This window comes from Terrapene carolina, unplaced genomic scaffold (assembly GCF_002925995.2).
Source record: "Terrapene carolina triunguis isolate 2854851 unplaced genomic scaffold, T_m_triunguis-2.0 Scaffold228, whole genome shotgun sequence".
In the NCBI taxonomy this organism is placed as follows: domain Eukaryota; kingdom Metazoa; phylum Chordata; order Testudines; family Emydidae; genus Terrapene; species Terrapene triunguis.
Window position 1 is genome coordinate 3,636,151 of NW_020664579.1, and position 23,881 is coordinate 3,660,031.

Below are 23,881 nucleotides of genomic sequence, written 5' to 3' on the forward strand. Positions count from 1 at the left end.
TGTGTGGCAACCTGCCCCACCATTGTGTCCTACTACTCTCTAATAGTTAGAGATTGGCTTAAGCCCTGAAGCACGAGGTTTAGCACCACTTCCAAAACGTTGGTTATAATGGATTAGGAGAACTCCTCATATTCTCGTCAAATGGGCCCAGTCTTTTCAATGTTGCCTCCTACTGAAGCTTGTCCATACCTTGCGTGCCTAAATATGGCTTTGGGTGACTAACTTTGGACATGCAGGTTTGAAAATGCTGGCCTAAGTGACATGCCCAAAGTCACCCAGCAAGTCTTCAGCAGAGATAGAAAGAGAACCACAAGCCCAACTACCATATGTAGTGGAGGGGGGAAGGGTAGTGGTGAGAGTAGGGTGGTTGGGAAAGGAAGTTACTGTACACTTGAGATCTGTTATAGCATCTTGGCCCGGATAGAGCTTGGTGTTGTCTATCTACAAAAGCAACTTAGAAGCACTTATCTCCTAGAACTGGAAGGGACCTTGAAAGGTCATCAAGTCCAGCCCCCTGCCTTCACTAGCAGGACCAAGTACTGATTTTTTTGCCCCAGATCCCTAAGTGGCCACCTCAAGGCTTGAACTCACAACCCTGGGTTTAAGCAGGCCAATGCACAAACCACTGAGCTATCCCTCCTCCCATAGAGTGACAGGAGCTCCGCAAAGATGTGTATGCAGCCTGTTATACTCTGAATAATGGGGCAGCATTTACACTTAAAACAAGTTATTTATTAGAAATACTAGTGTGGATTATTTCTATAAGTAATTGTAATCACCCCCTCCCCCACACACCAAGGTTCGAAGCTGCAACCTTCAGCAAAGCTCTGTGCTACCTGAGCTAACTCCATTAGTTGGTAACAGTAGGAGGCCATTATCCTCTAGTGGGCTAATCAGTAGAGGGGAAAAGCAACACACACTCGGTGAATGCATTATACAGACATGTAAGTAAATTAACCCTCCGCCTGCTGCTAAACACCGCAACCTCACATAACTGCTTTTTTTTTTAATTAAAGGGAATGCCAAGGTTTCCCACAACACACCAACACGTAGGCTTGGCCTACCCTACACAGTTAGGTCAACAAAAGGCAGCTTACGTCGACCTAAATATGTCAGCGTACACACGACAGCCTTGTCCCGCCGACGTAAGTGCCCCACTACACCGCCATAATAACTCCACTTCCACGAGTGGCGTAGGGCTTTTGTCGGTGTACTCAGAGTGTCAGCGTAACACTGTGGTACTTACATCGGCTGGAGCCGTGAAACGGACAAGAAAGCGGGACAGCTAGAGCCCAGCTTCTCCCAGCTCCCCACTCCGACCCGGGCTGCTGCCTGGAGGCTCCCTACGCCCTGGAGAGCAGGTGGGCTCCCAAGGAGGAGCTGCGGGGAGCTGAGAGTCCTGGCTCTCAGCCCCCCACACTGCCCCTCTTCAACCAGTGGAAGCGCTCCTGGTGAGGACACGCACCGCCAACAGAAGGAGGGTAGTGTGGACAGTAACTACTGCAGTGGCTGTAAGTTGACCTATATTAGGGCTGTAGTGTAGACATGCCCATAGAATGCAGACCCAGAGGATGCCTTTGTTTGGAGGTTGGCCAGAGGTACAGAAAGGATTAATGCCTATTACAGAAACTGCTGCAGTCACATAGTCCTGGACATGCTTTTAGCTCAACTAAAAGAAAGCTTAGAAACAAACGACGTGATTCACACTCATTGGCTCATGTAAGGATGCTCCCCTCAGTATGTTTAGAGGACACGTGTCAGCAACGCTCACCTTCGTCACCTTCCCCTTTATAAATCTTTTTTATTTTGTGAGCTGGTGCAATGTCTCAGTGTAATTGCAGGTAAGGGGAGTTGTTTCCTGCAAAGAAGAAGGAAGGAGTATCTCAACACCCGGGCAACGGTACATACAGCTGGAATCATTCAATAAGACTGGCAAAGTACGGCTGTGAGGACTGTGACACCGTGACTAAGCCTTACTTCGTGCAGCAGGTGTTGTCTTGCAATCTAATAGCAGCAGGCAATATAGAAATCAAGTACAAAAGATACATTATGAACCTCTTTTTTTCAGTGCACAATACACTCTGCAGTGGTTTAAGTGACTTAGATCAGACCAAAATTCAACTCCACTAGATCATCTAGAGTAAAGTCATACTTGATTTTTCTCCCAGCACTTTTGCCTTCCCAGAAATTCACATGTGTACAGGACAGAGTTTGAGACTGGATCTTCAATATGTTAACAAACGTCACCTTCCCGAGTGGCAGGCAGGCTTGTCCTACAGAGATCAAAACATGCATTAGTTTCCCTATTGCAAATATCCATTGCACCTTTGAGTGGCTCGTCAGCTGGCTTCTGCAATAGGGAAATGGTCGTGTCAGATGAGCGTTCCCATCAGCGAGTGCCCATGTGAAAACATGAACGTAGAGAGAGGGCCCTGAGAATGAAATCATCAGCTGCCATTTGGGACAAAAGTCATCTCGGCAACAGACTTCACTAGCTCAGTACAGTTGCAGCACTTTAGAGATCAGGATCCTCCCCCAAACTTTCCAACAGCACAAACAACTGAGCAGGTCCCCGAAATTGCTTGTTGAATATTCTGTCAATTTTAGTTGGATCGTTTTCGAGCCAAATTGTTGCAACTTGAATTCTTTGCTGATTGGCTGGCAGAAGTCACAGAAATCTATGATGCGCTCTCGTTTTGCGCATCTCCTTTGTAAAGATGGGTTCTCTGCTTATCCAGAATAACAGGCTTTACTGATTGACTGACCTGAATACCAGACCCGCTTTCTAGAGCAAGTGGTGGATTCAAACAGATTAATGTTCACATACTTTACCAACCAACGAGAGGCAGCAGGCACAGTAGACTATATTGGAAGAGTAGCCAGGCACTTCTGAGTTCTAATCGTGAATCTGCCATAGTGGGACTTTGGGCAAATCACTCCACTTCCTTATGCCTCAGTTTCCCTATTTGTATGTTGCTCACAGTGAGCATCACCTAGTTAATGTTTGCACAGTGCTTTGAAGATGTAAAGTGCTAATAATGGTTGGCATCAAGAGCCATAGTTTACAAACTCCGCTACAGATTTCACTCACTGCATCGCATGTTGCGGTTGTTTTTCCTGTAAAGGACGTGTCACTTTAATCTGTGGTCACATGGGATATTCTTGATATCAAGAGGTGAGACCTCAGCAAAAGGGTCCTCGCTGGAGCTGAAAGAAAAGCGAATTTGTGGTGGAGAAAACTGCTGGATGGATAGCCCTGAGAACTGAAGTGACAGTCCTGGGGACTGATCCAAAGCCCCTTGAAATCAACGGAAAGACTCCCACTGACTTAATTGGCCTTTTATCTACAAACTCGTGAGCTTCCCCCACGCTGCTCGCAGCCAATGTGCCTCAGGCCTGACGTACGCTAAGAATGAGTGAGCGAGCAGAGCATTCTTCATGCCCATTGCCAGTGGCGCTGATGGCTTTTTGATGTGGACACCTGACTGCTGGGAACCGGACTGAGACAAACAACTCATTCCAAACAGGCCACCAAATAGCTCTCAGTCATTATTGCCTGGGTAACTGGGCAGGGGACCAGGAAACAAACTCGCATCTAGCAAAGTGTGTATGCCCATGTGTAGCTTGTAGCTCACCAGTGGCCTCGCAATCCGGCTATTTGTGTGCTGAAAGTTATGCACATGCTTAAGTGCTTTGCTGGGTCCTTAGCTCGTTATGGAAAATTTGCGTTGAATCAGAGCAAATCTTCAGCACTGATTTTTATCAAAACTCAAGAGTCCTCCAGGATTCCTCCCCCAGTTTTCCCACCCTTTTGCATGGCACCGACTATACCAGGTGTCTCTTCTCCACCCTATCCTGCAATAAGAACCTGCTTCTCTAATCATGGCACATATGACCAACCTACTCCTGCAAGGAGGAACATGCACGGCTGCTGGTGGGTGGGTCACTTTATAGGGAGGACCCTCAGAGTGGCACCAGGAGTATCTTTTCAACCCTAGGCAATGTTTTGTGACTTTTTCCCTACTCGCTGTCATACAACTCAACCAAAAGCAATGTCATCTATAGAGAGCATTAGAAAACAGGACAAGGGGACAATCCTGCATTGGCAGAAAGATGGACTGGATGATCTGACAGGGCTTTTCCATCTCTAGTTTCCATGCTCTAGAATTGTGGGATACAAAAATTCCTGTACACAAAGACACCTTTCTCTTGCAGGTTCCCATGAAAACGCTCTAGTAAGAAAAATAGGGGGGTTCTGCTTGTGAAGAGCAGGTGATTTATTTAAGCCAGCTTTGACGCCTTGACAATCCTGGACTGGAAGAGACAGATGAGCCACTGGATCTTAATTCCAGAATAGAAAGGGTAATCTATGGGGTCCTCTATATCCAGCTTTCCTTAGTTATGGGTTGACCTGCATAAATCAGGATGATTTTGCAGAGCAAAGTCGCGGAGATGCATTCGTTTTGCACATGCAGAATGGGTTTTGGGGTCCTTTTTTTGTTTTTTTAAGCATTCTTGGAGTTCACCAGATTTTTTTTTTTTTTTACCCTGTCACAAGAGCATGGTTTGGAAGACAGACTGGTGCACAAAGACTTCTGCCATTTTCAGCATCTTTTTAATGTAATTCACCTTCATGCTCACTCCTTCATACAAGAGGGCATTGCACAGCCCTTGCTCTTGAGTGTCTACTAGCGTTTGGCTGTTTGTGGGTGGCATTTTCAAAAGTCGTCGGCCTAACTCTGTTCCCATTGACACAGTGGGAGTTTTACCGTGTGCTCAGTGGGAACAGAGTTAGGCCAATCCTGAACACTTCTGAAAATCCCACCCGACAGCAAGAAGTTAACTCATTTGCAAACTTGGCTGTCCAAAGTTAGGTCTCCACAGCTGAATTTAAGGACCTAACTGGAAAATTGGCGACTAAATTATCCAAATTATCCGTTGGATTTGGCCTGTTCTGAGATCACAAATCTGGCCTGTTCCAGAACAAATCCTGCTTTCTGGCGGTGTATTCCCTGTTCTATGAATTTACCAACTAGTCTAAGCCAATAAATGTCAGCCTCTGGATAGTTCGTAAATTGTTCGGTGCCACTATTCACTGTTCATTATTGTGTGTGATTGTTTACTGAAGGATACGTCTACACTGCACAACGGGGGGAGGGATAGCTCAGTGGTTTGAGCATTGGCCTGCTAAACCCAGGGTTGTGAGCCCAATCCTTCAGGGGGACATTTGGGATTGGTCCTGCTTTGAGCAGGGGGTTGGACTAGATGACCTCCTGAGGTCCCTTTCCACCCTGATATTCTATGATTCTCCCCCCCCACCACCACCAAGTCTCAGAACCTGGGTCAACTGACTTGGGCTGCTGGGACTTGCATTACAGGGTTAAAAAGATCAGTGCAGCTGTCCTGGAGGGCACTGAAACCCAGTGAGGATTGTGGGTCTCACTGGGAACATCTACACTGCTATTTCTAGCCCTGAAGCATGAGCTCAGGTGAGTTGACCTGAGCTCCGTGACTCACTGCTGTGGGAGAGGGGGTTGCAGTCTAGATGTCACATGGCGTGGTTACCGCTCCCTGGCAGGATGACTGAAACTTTTCAACAGGAGAATGAGGATTGGCAAAGAATGAATAGAGACTAGCAAATGTGGCTATTTGCCGACACAGATGAAGACTTACAAATAACAGCTGTTATCCAGACATTCATGTGAACAAAGCCACGGTCGCACAACTGTTTGCAAAGAGGGAAGGACAAGGTATGTGAATAGCCTTTTGGAAAAGTAAGTTTGCGAACACTTTATCCAGAATTCACCCAGCTCCAATCTAAACATGCAAGGATATAGCTTTACCACAGAATTAACTTTGGCTTGGTCTACACTTAAAACTTATACCAGCTAATCTATGTCGGTCAGGGGCAGGGAAAAAACCACATCCTTGGCCGACAGAGCTATACCAACAACCCCCCCCCCCCAGTGTAGCTACAGCTATGCTGATAGAAGAATGCTTCTATTGACATAGCTAATCTCATTGGGGTGGGGTGTCCCTACCGCAGCAGAAAAACTCCTGCTTTAGGTGTAAACTGAATCTACCCTATAGGGTGTGACAAAGTTCCTCCTCTATCTTGGTGGGTCCTGCGCTTATTGGCGGATTTTCTTGCCTCAGAGATTCAATATGTGGGTTGGGGAACAGCCCAGAGACCTTCCCCTCTGGAAGAACCCACAGTCCAGGTCAATTGGGAGGTTTGGGGGGAACCCGGGCCCGCCCTCTACTCTGGGTTCCAGCCCAGGGCCCTGTGGACTGCAGCTGTCTATAGTGCCTCCTGTAACCGCTGCATGACAGCTACAACTCCCTGGGCTACTTCCCCATGGCCTCCTCCAAACACCTTCCTTATTCTCACCACAGGACCTTCCTCCTGGTGTCTGATAATGCTTGTGCTCCTCAGTCCTCCAGCAACACCCTCTCGCTCTCAGCTCCTTGCGCCTCTTGCTCCCAGCTCCGCACACTCGCACCACAAACTGAAGTGAGCTCCTTTTAAAAACCCAGGTGCCCTGATTAGCCTGCCTTAATTGATTCTAGCAGCTTCTTCTTAATTCGCTCCAGGTGTCCTAATTAGCCTGCCTGCCTTAACTGGTTCTAGCAGGTTCCTGATTACTCTAGTGCAGCCCTTGCTCTGGTCACTCAGGGAACAGAAAACTACTCATCCAGTGACCAGTATATTTGCCCTCTACCAGACTCCTGTACCCCACTAGTTTGGGTCTGTCACATATCCCTTCCCCCTGCTCAACGCCAAGGGGTTGGGCAGCTTGGGACGCCAGACAGTGCACATGTGACAAGCCATCGGCGTTGCCATGATGGCTCCCTGCTCTGTGTTGCACACGGAACTGGAAAGGTTGGAGGGAAAATTACCATCTGGTCACCCTTGTGTTCTTCTCCTTTTTCCGCTGCATCCATTGAAGAGGGGCATGGTCGGTCACGAGGACAAATCTGCGCCCGAGCAGGTAGTAGCGCAATGTTTCCATGGCCCATTTTACAGCGAGGCATTCTCTCTCCACCACTGCATATTTTTGTTCCCTTGGAAGGAGTTTCCGACTGTGGTATAGAATTGGGTGTTCCTCCTCCCCGACCATTTGTGATAGAACGGCCCCCAACCCTACTTCCAATGCATCCGTCTGCAGGATAAACTCCTTGGTGAAATCAGGGGCTATCAGTACGGGGTTACTGCAGAGGGCAGTCCGTAGGTCTGTGAATGCTTCCTCTGCTGTGTCAGACCATCTCACCAGAATAGGTCCATGGGCTTTCACTAGGTCTGTCAGGGGGCTTACCCTTGTGGCAAAGTGGGGGATAAATCGTCGGTAATACCCCACCACACCTAGGAACGCCCGGACTTGTTTCTTGCGACTTGGTCGGGGCCAATTTTGGATGGCCTCTAACTTGTTCACTTGGGGTTTTACCAGACCTTTCCCCACAATGTAGCCAAGATATTTGGCCTCTGTAAACCCTACAGCGCACTTGGCAGGGTTTGCTGTAAGGCCAGCTCGCCTGAAGGTATCGAGGACTGCGTCCACCTTCTCCAGGTGGGTTTCCCAGTCTGGGGTATGAATGACCACATCGTCCAAGTAGGCAGCAGCATAACTGTTATGCGGGCATAATAGCTTGTCCATGAGGCGCTGGAAGGTAGCTGGGGCCCCAGGTAGTCCAAAAGGGAGGACAGTATATTGAAAAAGACCCTCTGGTGTAGAGAACGCAGTCTTTTCCTTTGCGTCTTCTGCCAGGGGAATCTGCCAGTACCCCTTTGTCAAGTCTAGGGTAGTCAAGTACCGGGCATTACCCAGACGGTCCACTAGCTCATCTATGCGAGGTATGGGGTACGCGTCGAACTGGGATACTTCGTTTAGTCGCCGGAAGTCGTTGCAAAATCTTGTGGTGCCATCAGGTTTGGGCACCAGCACGATTGGGCTGGACCACTGACTGTGGGATTCTTCGATGATCCCCAACTCCAACATTTTTTTTTACTTCTGCTTTTATTTCCTCCCTTTTTGCCGCTGGCACCCGATAGGGCCTCATTGTTACTCTGGCCCCAGGGTCCGTGACGATGTGGTGATATGTCTCGGTTGTTCGACCCGGTTTTGTCGAGAACACATCTTGGTTCCGGAAGATCATCTCAGACACCTCATTCTTCTGGTCTGGTGTTAAATCGGGAGACACTCTCACCTGTTTGGAAGGCTTGTTTTCCTGGGTTAGGTCTTTTTGGACCGTTGTGCACGCCTCTTGTGCATGCCAGGGTTTCAGAAGGTTAACGTGATAAATCTGTTCTTGTTTTCTGCGTCCTGGCTGCCGCATCTTGTAGGTTACTTCCCCACGGGTTCAACCACCTCATAGGGCCCCTGCCATTGGGCCAGAAGCTTGCTTTCTGCCGTGGGTACCAACACCATCACCCGATCCCCTGGTTGAAACTGTCGCACTTTTGCCTGGCGATTGTAATGGGTTTGCTGGGCCTCCTGTGCCTTCTCCAAATGTTCCCGTACAATAGGGGTAACCCGGGCTATCCGGTCTCGCATCTGCATTACATGCTCTATTACATTTCTCCCCTCATTGGGTTCCTCTTCCCAGATCTCTTTGGCGATATTTAGTATGCCACGGGGGTGACGCCCGTATAATAACTCGAAGGGGGAAAACCCAGTTGAGGCCTGTGGTACCTCCCGGATAGCGAACATAAGGTAGGGTAGTAGGGTGTCCCAATCCTTCCCGTCCCGACTTACCATCTTCCTTATCATAGCCTTGAGGGTTCAGTTAAACCTTTCTACCAACCCATCAGTCTGGGGATGGTAGACCGAAGTTCTCAGGGTATGTATATGGAGCAGCGTACAGAGGTCCTTCATTAGCTTCGACATAAATGGGGTTCCTTGGTCGGTTAATATCTCCTTCGGTAGCCCCATTCGGGCAAAGATCCCCACCAGCTCTTTGGCTATAGTTTTAGAGGCCGTGTTCCGCAGGGGGACGGCTTCTGGGTAGCAAGTAGCATAGTCCAAAACAACAAGTATATATTGGTGGCCCCGAGCCGTCTTCTCCAGGGGTCCCACTAGGTCCATGGCTATTCGCTCGAAGGGGACCTCTATGATGGGAAGGGGTACTAAAGGTGCCCTCAAGTGGGGACGGGGACTGTGCAGCTGACACTCCGGGCAGGAGGCACAGTACCTCCGCACATCTTCATGTACTCCGGGCCAGAAGAACCGTCGTAGGACTTGTGCCAGGGTCTTCTCTACCCCCAAATGCCCCCCAAAAAGAGGACTATGAGCAAGACTTAATACAGCGTTCTGGTGTTTTTGAGGTACTAGGATCTGCTGTACCTTCTGCCCCTGTACTGGTGCAACCCGGTATAAGAGATCCTTCTTCATTATGAAGTAGGGTCCTGGTCCCTGGGTTTTTCCTTCCACGGGGACCCCATCTATTTCAGTCACCTCCTTCCTAATGTTGTCATACCTTGGGTCTTCTGCCTGGTCCCGTCCAAAATTTCCTTTCCCCGGGCTAATCTGCCCAAGATCTAGGGGCCCAGTCTCTGTTGCCTCTACTGGTTCAGAAGCATTAGGGTGGGGGTCAGACTCAGGTGCTTCTCCCTCCTGCATGGCCTCCTTTTCAGCTGCGCGGGTCCGCCTACCTACAAGAGCGACCCTCTGGCTTTGGGTCAGTATTCGGGTTCCCAAGGCCTTAGCTGCCCTTCTTTCCCTTTTTGTCTTTCTACCCTGTCTGGGAGTGGAGATCAAATCTGGGGATATTTCAGAGAAGATTGGGGGTTGACAGTCTGCTGTGGATGCCTCACCAATTTTAGGGTCCCCATCTTTCTCCAATCCCCCTACTGGGAGTAAGTTTCCAAACCCTGGGAAGTCCGTCCCTATGAGCACCGGGTATGGGAGTTTAGGGACTACACCTGCTGCTACCTCAGTAGTGTTCCCTTGGATCTCAATTTTTACTGGGATGGTGGGGTAGTAACTAACTGTCCCATGGACACATGTTATCCCCGTACGTTTAGCCTGCAGCAGCTGACTACGCTTCACAAGCTTCCCTGAGATAAGCGTGATAGCACTCCCCGAATCAACCAGTGCCGTGGTCCCTACCCCATTTAGTTTCACTGGTCTGGTATACACATGTGGGGTTAGTGAGACCCCCACAAGGTGGATTAGGGAGCATGGATCTGCCCAGTTCCCCAGGTTACACTGCATAGGCTCCTCAGCATTGAGACACTGTGCAGCTATGTGTCCCCACTCCCCGCAGGCATAACATCTGTATGGAGCCCTAGGCGTTCCCAGATCTCTTGGTTTGGGCAGTCTAACATCACGATCCTCTTCTCCCTCCGTGCTCCGACTCTTTGTGGCCTCTGATGGGCCTTCAGCCTCTCTCTTTTTCCACCTGGGCCCTCCTGGTGGCCCAGTCACCCAAACTTTAGGGCTTGGTGCTGCTAGTTTAACCCGGGGTGCCTCTTCCTTAACTGGTTGGGTCAGTTCCCTCGCTGTCCTTCGCCTCTCTACCAGGGCGACAACCTCGTCATAGGTGGAGGGTTCGTTCTGGCTTACCCAGGCACGAAGGTCTGGTGGTAGTCCCCTCATGTATCGGTCGATGACCAGAACCATTAGTATCTTTTCCGGACTCCGGGACTCTGTTTGCAACCACTTTCGTGCGAGATGGATGAGGTCATACAATTGGGACCACGGGGTTTTGTCTTCCTGGTACCTCCAACCGTGATACTGCTGGGCCCGCACTGCTGTCGTTACCCCAGATCTGGCCAGGATCTCTGCTTTCAGCTGGGGGTAGTCTGCCGCAGCCTCTTCAGGCAGATCATGGTAGACCTTCTGGGCCTCCCCACACAGGAATGGGGCAAGGATGCCAGACCACTGATCTCGAGGCCAGGCCTCCCGTAGGGCTGTCCTCTCAAAGGCCAGAAGGTATGCCTCTACATCATCCTCCAGTGTCATTTTCTGCAGCCAATGGCTGGCCCGTATGAGCTGCGTCCCATCATGGCCGCGATTCAGCTCCGTAAGGGACTTTACCTGGTTTACCAGTTCCCGCAACATAGCTCGGTCTTGAGCAGCCTGGTCCATCAGCAGGCGATTAGTCTCTTGCTGCAGCCGCACTGCCTCCTGTTGGGCGGCTGCCTGGACACGGGTAGCCTCCTGCTGGGCCGCCGTAGCTTGTATCAGTGCCCGCACTACGTCATCCATTGTGGTGAAAAAAATAAACCCTCTCCCTTTTTTTTTGTTTTTTGTTTTTTGTTGTTGTTGTTTTTTTTTAAATCACCCTCCTTCTTCCGCCGTGCTGTGCACCCCAAGATCCCATCCCTGATACCAGTGTGACAGAGTTCCTCCTCTATCTTGGTGGGTCCTGCGCTTATTGGCGGATTTTCTTGCCTCAGAGATTCACCATGTGGGATGGGGAACAGCCCAGAGACCTTCCCCTCTGGAAGAACCCACAGTCCAGGTCAACTGGGAGGTTTGGGGGGAACCCGGGCCCACCCTCTACTCCGGGTTCCAGCCCAGGGCCCTGTGGACTGCAGCTGTCTATAGTGCCTCCTGTAACAGCTGCATGACAGCTACAACTCCCTGGGCTACTTCCCCATGGCCTCCTCCAAACACCTTCCTTATTCTCACCACAGGACCTTCCTCCTGGTGTCTGATAACGCTTGTGCTCCTCAGTCCTCCAGCAGCACACCCTCTCACTCTCAGCTCCTTGCGCCTCTTGCTCCCAGCTCCTCACACTCGCACCACAAACTGAAGTGAGCTCCTTTTAAAAACCCAGGTGCCCTGATTAGCCTGCCTTAATTGATTCTAGCAGCTTCTTCTTAATTCACTCCAGGTGTCCTAATTAGCCTGCCTGTCTTAACTGGTTCTAGCAGGTTCCTGATTACTCTAGTGCAGCCCCAGCTCTGGTCACTCAGGGAACAGAAAACTACTCATCCAGTGACCAGTATATTTGCCCTCTACCAGACTTCTGTACCCCACTGGTCTGGGTCTGTCACAAGGGCTATGTCAACATAGCTATACCGGCATGGGCTCTGTACAGCAGACATAGCCTCTGGCTCTTACTTGGGTGTTGTCCTGAACCTCCGTCATCCACAGATGAAAACCTCTCACCTGAGTTTGGGGGTGCTTCCAACCCAGGCTAACGGGCCCAGCTGGGGATGTACATTAGAGCCCGGGTGCCGCTTTCACTCAGGCTGGTAACCGCCCACTTTGCAGCGAGGATGCAGGTTACATCACTCAAGTGCGTACAGTCCTCTAATGCCTTCCCTCTGTTCCCACCGTGTGTCCAGAGGGACAGACAAGTTCGCTCACAGTTCACTGGCAAAGAATGATAGAGCGGCTCAGCCAACTGCAGCACAAAGAACCATGGGATATGACCCCAGAAGTCCCAGTGACACACGGGGGGAGTGCAGCACCCGTGCGCACTTAGGGTATGTCTACATTACAAGTGCTACAGCGGCACCACTGCAGCAACCCTACGGTAGCGCTGTAGTTTAGACAATACAGCGACAGAAGGGGGGTTTCCATCACTGTAGTGAATCAACCCCCTAGAGAGGCAGTAGCCAGGTCAACAGTGGGGGTTAGATTGACCTAAGTACCGCATGCAGAGCAAAATTTTTCACAGACCTGAGCGAGGTAGTTAGGTAGACCTACGTTTTAGGTATAGATCAGGCCTCAGTAACTTGGGCAGGGCTTTGCAGTGTGGCTGCACACACCTGGGCTAGGCTAATCCGGGTGCAGCTCACCTGGGCTGACTCTGCAGTGAAGACATACCCACAGTTTAGATGCTTAAGTAGTCATTTAAACGCCTTAACTTTTGGCATTCTGGTTTGAAAAGTGGACCACGCACTTGCTGTAACTCTTGCTGTTCACTTCTTAAATACACATTAGGTTACATACTATTTATTACAGGAGAAGTATAGTGCATGTACCACATAATGTCCCATAGATTTCAACAGGGTGTTGCAAAATTAAGATTTACACTGAAAATCTCCTTTGGATTAGCAGCAATTGCCAGAGTTTTGCAGGATAAGGCTACCCTCAATAGACATACAATGCTACTTGTATAGAATACAGTAGCCTTGGTCAAACAAATTCCCAGCAAAAAGTTTACCCAAAGTACTCATGACATCAATGGAAGGGCATCAGTGGTTTCTCTAAATCCTATTAAGTCAAGAGGACCCACATGAGAAATTAAATATAAAAACTGCTTAAGTGCAGATTTGCTTGGAAAGTGTCTATATAGAAATGTCAACATCTTCTCTTTATCCATTCATCCATCCAGGTGCTAATATAGACCCCATCATTATAGTAGCCAAAAACCATAATAATCTTACGGCACTGTGGGGTTCTGTGCTTATGGCATTTCAAATGTTTACCCGGGAATCTGAAAGGCAAGCTGGGTTATACATCACCAATAATCAAGGAATTTCAGGCTAAATCTCAGTTTCAGAAAATTTAGTGTCAAAACCCCTTCCCAATGTGTCTTCAGTCATATCTGCATGCTCTATCTACTGACTACAGTTAGTTGCTACTGCCTTTGCCTGTTATTAGCACTGTACCATCAACACAACTAATGGAGAGTGAACCAGAGTCTCTTCTGACTCTTGCATTAACAACTTCATCGTTCATTAAGGGATAAATCCTGGTCTCACTGAAATCTACAGGGGTTTTGACACTAACTTTGCTGAAACTGAGATTTAGCCTGAAATTCCTTGATTATTGGCGATGCATAACCCAGCTTGACTTTCAGATTCCCGGGTAAATATGTAAGGTTGGAAGCTAGAAAAAGCATACTTTTACAGTAGTTGTAAATGAGGTAGATCCGATATGGAGTCATTTGAAATGCCATAAGCCCACAGTATCAGTTCTAGAAGGCACCTTGCAGAGTACAGTGGCACTTTCAAGTAGTACCAATGGTTTGGCTGAAGCCTGAAAGACAGAGAATTTAGCACTGATCTTACTGCTGCCTCCTCCACTGTGCTCAGTTATTGCTGCACCAGTAATAGGGAAGAGCCACCCCACTTTTGCCAGGCTACTTAGGCATAATAGGGTGGGTTACAGAATGGCAGCCTTCTAGTGAGGCTATGAACTAAAAAGGGACTCTGAAAATAGCAACATCTGTCTAAAGCCCTGTGCAGAGAAAAGGGTGTGGCTAGGCCACGGAGGGACCTGGAACCAGCTGGCTTCCCTCCTACATGGGTCAGAAATGACTTACCAAAACAAGAGGCCAGACTGCAGCCGAGGCCGAGCAGCTGATCCGGCTAGACTGCCATTTCAGAGAAGGAGGAGGTGGATCTTAGGAAAGCGTGGAGAGAGAGAATCCTTCCACGTATGTTGTCAGGGGTGCACAGGGGTTGAGTCGGGATTTCCAGTGGATTCACAGCCTACAGGACTAATCCAAGCATGGATGATGAAGCATGGCTCGCAAAAAGCCACACGGGTTTGGGAGTAAGTGATCAGCTCCCATGTGAATGGGAGGGGGAAACAGGGGCGTTTGCTGACAGTTTTGTTCATGGGCCCACAGCAGAATCAAATCCAGTTTACCCTCCCCGAGCTGGCTTGGGTCTGCAGCACTAACAGCAGTAAAAAATTATAGTCAGCAGATAGGAGTCAAAAGTCCCCAGGGAGCCAATACATTGAGCATGACGGTGACCTTTTCTACACAGTCATTTTTTAATATTACCTCCCTTTCCTTTGGTTTTTGTCTCTGAGACAAATCTTGGATGTTACTTTCTCGATGGTTTCTCCTTGTATTTCATTTATTTTTGCATGAGAGGAAAAGGTATATACAACTGGATTGAGAAAGTGCCAGCCAATCTTGTACCTTAGCAAGCAATGTGGCATGCTTAGCAAACTCTTCGTTCACCAAGCTTTGCAGTGCAGATGTTAGCAAAACATGCAGCCCACTCAATGCAGCATACTGGTCAATGGAGTTGAACCACTTATGCCAATGGTGAATATGGTCCTGCATCTACTAAGGCAACTAAGTGTTGCTTAAGACAGGTTTTTCTGTCTGTATATACAACGCTTGGCATGAAAATGGCAGCACTTGCCGATGGTTAGCACACATGGTGTCTGAGATAATACAGTTTTCCCCTATTCTTAGACGAGTTCAGAACTGTGGTACCAAAAAGCGTGTTTGAACTCATGGCAAAAGTTGACTTTTTAAGGGTGACCACCTTGTCTGTATCTATGAAATGTAGTACTTTATATAGCACTTTACACAATCCAAACACGGCACAAACATTTACCAGTTAATCCTCACAACACCCCTCTGAGGCAGATACATTTTATTGTCCCCACTATGCAGGTGGGAAGACTGAGGCAGAAAAAGGTTATGTGATTTGCCCAAGGCTACACAGCAAGTAAGTGGCAGCGCCCGGAGCAGAGCTAAGGAATTCCTGGTGCCCAGCTCTGTGATCATTCCTCACGACCATGCTGGTCTATAAGAGACTGAAGTAGTAGAGTATTTTTTCCAGCAGCATGAACAGAAATTTACTGAGCAAGTGCAGCATGGAGCTGAAACGAGTTTTGTCCAAAGTGCCAGCACCTTACACGACAGGTTATGTAGTGTGGTCAGTCAACAAAACATCCAACAGAGGCTGAGAAAATGGACGCGGGCACGAGGGCCACTTACATGGTAATGTTTCTGCACGGTTCTTTTGGATCATTATGCAGAGCTGTAGCACCAGTTGGGGCGCGCTCTCCAGGAAAGTCTCCAGGAGGCGCAGCATGTTTACATCTGCATACTCGTACATCATAGCCCAGTAGAAGCGCCGCTGGTGTTCCTTCCGCCTCTGGCTCTGGATCCCCAGGTACATGGTTCGGATATACCTGCAGCACAGGGAAGGAACAAGCCAACCATCAGTCATTGGCGACAACAGCTGAGGGGGGTCAAATAGCAACCAATGGAATTAGAGCCAGTAGGCCAGTAAAGGATAATAGCTCAGAGCAGGAGGGAGAGCTCTTTATATACCCAGCCGTGTTCTATGTAGAGCTTTCTCTGGGGCCGGTCCAAGACTGTGAAATGAACTCCCACAAGAGCTAAAAACCACCTCAGACATCACCACTTTCTGTACAGCCAAGACTTCAGTAGCCAGTGCCCAGCCCAGCAGACATAAAATAAACCAATCCCAAATAAGTCCATTCAAACAAACAAGCAAAAAGAAACCTCGCGCAGTTTTCCCATTGGAGAGAAAAGTGTGGGAGAGGAAATCACACGTGGCAAATGCTAGTCACATCATTTAATGCACGGCTGGCCGTGCTCAGAGACTATAGTGACCGGGGCAGTATAAGAACAGAATAGAATAGTCCTGGCAGAATCCTCCCCTTCTCTTCAGGCAGGGAAGTCCTAATATTTGCTGACTGAAAGCCACCTTAGATGCTTCCCAAGAACCCAATGAGCCGACCTAATTTCCCTTGGATGGAGCAGCGTGCAGCCACATTCACCTTTAACTCAGAGGAGTGGCTTGCAAAGACTACAGGTCACAGCGTGCCAGGGACCTCAGGTCAAGACGCAGCTTTGGATTAAGACATAGCACCACATCCAGGGACCTAGATCTGCAGCAGGCTGCACCTCCATGTTAAATGTGAGAGCAGCCACAAGTCACGCTGTAGAACTCCACTGGCCAACCCTGGTCTTAGACAGATTCAGCAGAAAAAGAACCATTAAAAACAAAATGCAGATTCTAAACTACTCGACAGTGGCTCTCACAGTCATTTGAAATGTGCCATCTGAAAGGGGTTTTTCCTTCTTTATATGTTTTGGGGCTAAACTCCTACAATGGTGAATTCAGGAGTTTTCTTTTCCCTCTGAAGGGAAACCAAATGCTTGAAGAGAGAATAGTAGTGGAAGTAATTTTGGGGGTTTTTTTGAGGAGGACTGTGTGACAGATTTGGAGCTGCTTGGTAATAATTGGTGAATTCTTTATATTGACCTGGTTATTGAGAGGAGATGTTTATTGTGTGAATATTTTGGTTAGTATTATAGGGCGCTGTAGGGAAAAACAAGCAGGAAGGGGGAAAAAATGGCTTAAACATAAGCCACTTTTCAGCACTTCTGAGAGTTGTTAAGAGATGAAGCCAGGACAGGAAAAGGCCCCCGAAGACAGAAGAGCAAAAGAACAGTGGCAGGTTTAAAAGGAACACTCACAGGGGACAGAGGAGGGGGGTAGTAGTTGTTCGGAGGTACAGATACCTCCTGTGGGTGTCTGAAGAAGGTAGGCCTGCCCAGGTTCCTGTCCGGGCCTAGTGATCCTCTAAGTAAGACGGGTGCAGATTGCTTGTTGTTTGAACAGCCTTTTCCCTCGAACAATCTAAAAGATTTGTTCCTACTGCTAAAATAGACAACAATTATCTGGTCACTGCAGAGCACTGATCTAAGACACCCAAGGGGAAGAACTGCTGGTTCCAGAACTCAGATGTGCAGGGTAAGGATGGTTGATAGACAGGATACAGAGGCCTGGGAAGAACTGAAGAATTTCACCTCAGGAGAGGCAAAGGCATGAGGCCTAAGACCTGAGGGGGTGCACTCAGAGGGTGTGTCTACACAGCACATTAAGCCTGGCCTCCTGACTCAGGTTTGGGCCCAAGGCCCCCTTCCGTCCACACACAAATCAGTCTGACTCAGGTCAGCAAGCACCCAGGTCTTAGGAACTTGCAGTGGGGGGGGGGGCAGTTAGAGCCCAAGTCTTGCTGTGATGTGGGTCCAAGCTCTGTCGTTCTGCAGTGTGCAGGCAGCTCAAGTAGGGTTGCCAACTTTCTAATCACACAAAACCAAACACCCCTGTCCCGCCCCTTCTGAGGCCCCACCCCCCGCTCACCCCATCCCCCCGTTGCTCGCTCTCCCCCACCCTCACTCACTTTCACCGGTCTGAGGCAGGGGGTTGGGGTGCCGAAGGGGGTGAAGGCTTCGGCTGGGAGTGTGGGCTCCGGATTGGGGCCAGAAATGAGGGGTTCAGGGTGCGGGAGGGTGCTCTGGTCTGGGGCAAAGTGTTGGGGTGTGGGAGGGAGTGAGGGCTGATTCCCAAATACTTCAGGGAATATTTCATTTCATTTATTTTAAAACTGGTTTCCCTGAACTTTGTTTTAGGTCCATAAATACATTTCTCTTTATATTGGATCTGGTCAAACCTCTTCTTTGTCTGCATACAAAACCTCTACCTTTTGCACTGACACTAACTGATTAGGGACTTTAATTTTGAACGGTACAATCATGATAAAGACTGGACTATACTAAAGAGTTATATTGGTATAACTATATCAGTTAGGGATGTGATTTTTTTGCCAGCATAGATATGCTGGTAAAAGCCCTAGTGTAGATGCAGTTATACTGGTATAGAAGGACCTTTTACTAGTTCAGCTACTTCTCTTTCTTGAGCCAGAATTAACTATACAATTAACACTGTTATACCAATATAGCAGCACCTACATACATTTTTGCGAGGGAGAGGTGTTTCCTGCTTTGACTATACCGATATAGTTAAAGAAACCCAAAGAAAAGAAAAACTAACCATGTAATTTCACCCCAGATGTGTTGTTATTGGCCTAGATTTTCAAAAACAGGAGCCTAAAGTTAGACTCCTAAATCTATATTTAGGCACCAAAGTAAATGGCCTAATTTTCAAAAGTGCTGAGCACCATGAAGCTACAATTGACTGTTGAGTGTTTTGCGCTTTTGAAAACCACGCTGTTTATTTAAGAGCCTAATTATGCATCCAGGAACCTAACTTTAGTCTCCTATTTTTGCAAATCTTGGCTAATATTTTAAATACAGGTCCCAACAGGACATCGCTACATATAACTAATTTGGGGGAGGGTTTAGAGACAACTTTCTTTAAACACAAATAGGGCTGGCTGTTCGCTTTGCTCTGGCAGACGTCCCAGAATTCCTGTTGGCACAATTACCATCTTCATTACTTACTACTTAAGCTGCAGTAGCACCAAAATGTGCCAGGCAAATTCACTACAGCCCTGCCTCCAAGGAGCATTTTTTTTTAAAAGTCAGAGCCATACGCCCTGAAAACCAGAAAGTTAGTCAAACAGCATTTGATTAGAGCTCCAAAACAGCTCCATAAGGCAGAGAGGGATTTCACTTCCCACTTCTACACACTCTCATAACTAAGCAGGGCCAGGACTTGGACAGGAGACCAAGAAGTATCAAATTCTGGTCTCCCCACTCGTGTGACATGAATAGGCTGAATTTTGTTCTGTTACACTGGTGTCAATCCGGAGTGACTCCGTTGACTACAGTGGAGTTATTCTGATAAATTAAAGGCAGGATCTGGCCCCAGTGCTACTGTGTGTGTAAGGTGAGCAGGATTTGGTTCCCCGTGTAAGGGAAACCCAGGTGTTGTAGGAAATGATGCGGGTGATGCCCCGTGCAGGGGACAAGATGACTTAGATAACATGGAGATGAATGCAGCATAAATGCTTGGAGACTAGACTATATAGATGGCCAGCTTATATAGACAGACAGATGCTCTGAATATCTGATCCTACAGTCTTTGCTCATGAGTGGTTCTTTCTTAGGCAAGTGGCTTCAATTTAAACCCGTAAGGATTCCTGGTATGAATAAAGATTGAGCAGTAACGAAGCAGAATGTCAGCATAGTAATGCTGTCTCTTTGGTAAGACATAACCCTCAGGTCCTGACTATTGGTGATAATTAGCTCTCCTGTAGAACCCGAAACACTGAACAGCATTGCTGCTCACGTAGGCTCTGGAGATCAGGAATTGCAGAGGCCCTAAGAGAGCGGGACGTGCTCGAAACCTTGCAAAACATTCAAGCCACCACCTGCAACACAGACCCAGGACCCCGCTAGCTCGTGAAAGGCAGCCAAGAACAACGGAGCCCACTGCTAATGGAAATGATCGTCACCCCTTTCAGAGCACTGAACCGGCCATCCTCCCTGAAAAATACTAGACCTCGCCCAACCCTGAAGACACCCACACTCAATGCAGAAGATCTGTCCAGCTGCTCCTTTATTCTCCAGACTCCCACTCCTGTGCAAAAATCAACCAGAAAAGAGCAGCAACCAAGCTTCAGCAACACCTAACCTCTGCCAAGCTCCTGGGTGCTTCCCAACTGGGCTTCAGACTGTGGCACAGCATGAGGAAAGCCTTGGTCCCCCTCAGAGAGGAACTTCTCCTGGCACTAGATAAAAGCCATATCCCAATGATCACACTACTGTGCTCCTGTTCCCTTAAAGCTTCTCCTGAGGGGTCCCATGGGGATCCATCCTTCCGCCCCTTCTCTTCAGTATCTGCAAGAGCCCACTTGGAGAGGTGGGGTGGCACTGTAGGCCAACAGTACGTCAACAACTCCCCGCGGTTCATCTCATTCTCCACAGACGCGACCAGCACCATCCCGAGGCTGTCACATAGCCGAGAGGAAATCAGCACCCGGATGAAGAGCAGCTGGCTCAAACTAAACCCAGGCAAGGCAGAAGCAAGGAATTCCTCCAACAGAGCATCTATGAAACAGGGAGAGGAGAAGGACAGCACATTCCCTGAAGTTCAATACGGCCTTTACCATGCTATTTACCTGGGAAATGATACGCTAAGAAATCCCTAAGACAGACAGCCAGACAAAGTACTACTTTCCACTGTCTGTCATTTATTTCTACTTTGTATAACTAGGGGTCCAAAGTCAGGGAGGTTTAAAAGTCTTCTCTAGGAGTGCCCTGAAGGAGAGTAGCAGTGACAACTAGCAGTCCCCATTTGATGCCGACCCAAAGTATTGAAAAACCATGAGTCAGCATCCCCCCATCCTCATATAATGATAGACTTAGAAATCATGAGATTTTAAATAATATATCAGTTGCTTTCTGAGTTTTGAGCCTATAGAAGTCACATGTTTAAGCTTTTCTCCACAGCCAGGAGGACTAGAAATTAACTTTTTTTATTTAAATGTAAGCTGAGATTCTCACATAATCCCATGACTCCAGGAGCTGGGGCTTTAAGAAAGCACAATACTCGTGATCAAATCCTGAGAGGCTCATGGAGTCTGGTTAGATTTAATTGTAACTTTCAGCCCGTACTTGCTTGGAACTTTCTTTCTCTTTTCACATGAATATCACCGCTGCTCTTCCCACCTACTGATCATCTCTCATTTGCTACCGAGATGTCGACTCCCACCTTTGATAATACCAGCCTCCATCACCCACTTGTTAAATTTTCAAACACCTTTGTGCCTTTTACCATGCTGTCCCCCATCCATCAGGCTTCAGAGTCTCCCCATAAACATCCACAAGTCACCTCATTGTCTTACTTCAAATCCCTCCTCAAAACTCTCCTTATTCACGGTGCCTACAACAAACTTGACAACAGTTAGGCTGCAGGGGCGCTGATACCACTGCTCATCACGCTGACCAATACTGTCTCATTGTTTCCTGTACTCCCATATGTGTCCATCTGTATCCATCTGTTGTCTCTTGTCTTATGCTTAGAAGGTAAGCTTTTAGGGGTAGGGACTGTCTTTTCGGTCTGAGTTTGTACAGCACCTAGCGCGATGGGGTCCTGGTCCGTGACTCCTAGGTGCTATGACAATACAAATAAATAATAAATAATAACACCACCACTAATCAAACCAAGTCATATTTGGAATACAAGTGAAAGCTGCAAAGAAACAGAACAATAACAGGAATGATATTGTGATCACTGCCTATTACAGCGATCAGTACTTCCGGGAGAGAGGCGCTGCATGAGAACACGGTGCATTTCTGTAGCAGCTTTAATTGCGCATCAGCCACATGTGTTGCTGATCTATTGGTATGGGAGGCAATCAGGGGCCCGACTGTTAGCTACAATATTATTATTTTTTAAATAAATGCATCACAAATTTCTGTTTCTGGGTTTGATAGCAGGGGGTGTGGAGTGGGCGATGTATTATTCCACTGGTAGTTAATTGCCATGACATCTCATCAGCAGATGCTGCCGCTAATGCTTGGAAAGCATGATTATATTGGACTGCAAATAGCAAGTTTAGGAGCTCACTCTTTCTCTTAAGCGCTGCAGATGAAAAGACTACTCCTTGGAATCGTGCAGATGGGATCAAAACGGAAGCTGCCCAAATCCATCTTTATAACCGGATTCCACTATATTTGCATCTAATAGGTTATTGGTCTAAAGCAGGGGTAGGCAACCTATGGCACGTGTGCTGAAGGCAGCACGCGAGCTGATTTTCAGCGGCACTCACACTGCCCGGGTCCTGGCCACCGGTCAGGGGGGCTCTGCATTTTAATTTAATTGTAAAAGAAACTTCTTAAACATTTTAAAACCTTATTTACTTTACATACAACACTAGTTTAGTTATATATTAAAGATTTATAGAAAGAGACCTTCTAAAAACGTTAAAATGTATTACCAGCACGCGAAACCTTAAATTAGAGTGAATGTATGAAGACTCGGCACACCGCTTCTGAAAGGTTGCCGATGCCTGGTCTAGAGTCTCAGCTGGGGTGAACTGACTTCAATGGAGCTACGTTAATTTACATCAGCTTAGAATTTGGCCCACTGTTTTTCATCATAACGAATTTTAAAAAAGGCTAATAGAAAGATATGTCAACAGGGAAGCAAGATGGTAAATTAAATAATTACTCTACTTAAAAACAAAATCAAAGCTACAATTAAGATCACGCACAGCGTGAACATTTTGTGCATGGTTACAAAGCTTTGAGCAATCATTAATTAGGTTGAGAATGATTATTTATTATTTGTATTATTGCACTGTCTAGGAGCCCCAGTCATGGACCCGGACCCTGTGCTAGGTGCTGTACAAACACAGAACAAAAAAGGCAGGGATGTCAGAGGCTATTGATATTTTCAAACATACAGTCCGCAAAAAATTCATCCCTATTAAAATAGCCAAAATCATTGTTTTTCATTCCGTCCTGAACTCATAGCAATGGGCCTGGCTGCACTGAATTGGGTAGTTATTTCCGAGCACTGGATATGCTGGATATGAGTCAAAAGTGTGCCCTTGTTGCCAAGAAGGCTAATGGCATTTTGGCCTGTATAAGTAGGGGCATTGCCAGCAGATCGAGGGACGTGATCATTCCCCTCTATTGGGCACTGGTGAGGCCTCATCTGGAGTACTGTGTCCAGTTTTGGACCCCACACTACAAGAAGGATGTGGAAAAATTGGAAAGAGTCCAGCGGAGGGCAACAAAAATGATTAAGGGACTGAAGCCCATGACTTATGAGGAGAGGCTGAGGGAATTGGGATTATTTAGTCTGCAGAAGAGAAGAATGAGGGGGGATTTGATAGCTGCTTTCAACTACCTGAAGGGGGGTTCCAAAGAGGATGGACCTAGCCTGTTCTCAGTGGTATCAGATGACAGAACAAGAAGCAATGGTCTCAAATTGCAGTGGGGGAGGTTTAGGTTGGATATTAGGAAAAACTTTTTCACTAGGAGGGTGGTGAAGCACTGGAATGGGTTACCTAGGGAGGTGGTGGAATCTCCTTCCTTGGAGGTTTTTAAGGTCAGGCTTGACAAAGCCCTGGCTGGGATGATTTAGTTGGGGATTGGTCCTGCTTTGAACAGGGGGTTGGACTAGATGACCTCCTGAGGTCCCTTCCAACCCCAATATTCTATGATTCTGTGATTCACTGTAATGTTATAACAGTGTAACAGCTCAGATCAAAAACAGGCCATAAGCCACTGATCTCGAACTGTTTTGATGCCTATACGATCCTCTATATGCGTACACTTCTGTGGACATCTCGTATCACTGCCATGTCAAAAACAAACAAGGACAACATAAGAACTTTGGGGGGAAAGCATGTGCAGTGGACAATTTCCTCCTTTAATCTGATCCAGCTTCCATATACAGTAGTCATCGTGGCCACAATTTTCAAAAAGTGACGAGTGA

At 47.7% G+C, this 23,881-nt stretch overlaps 1 protein-coding gene across 1 annotated transcript in view; it reads right to left on the reverse strand.

The window, feature by feature from the left end:
* Positions 1-23,881, reverse strand: part of XKR6 (XK related 6) — a 297,975-nt gene that overhangs the window by 16,993 nt on the left and 257,101 nt on the right. Inside the window, exon 3 of the mRNA XM_026656352.1 lies at positions 15,646-15,842. Within this exon, the coding sequence (XP_026512137.1) occupies positions 15,646-15,842 (197 nt within the window). The remainder of the gene's footprint in view (positions 1-15,645; positions 15,843-23,881) is intronic.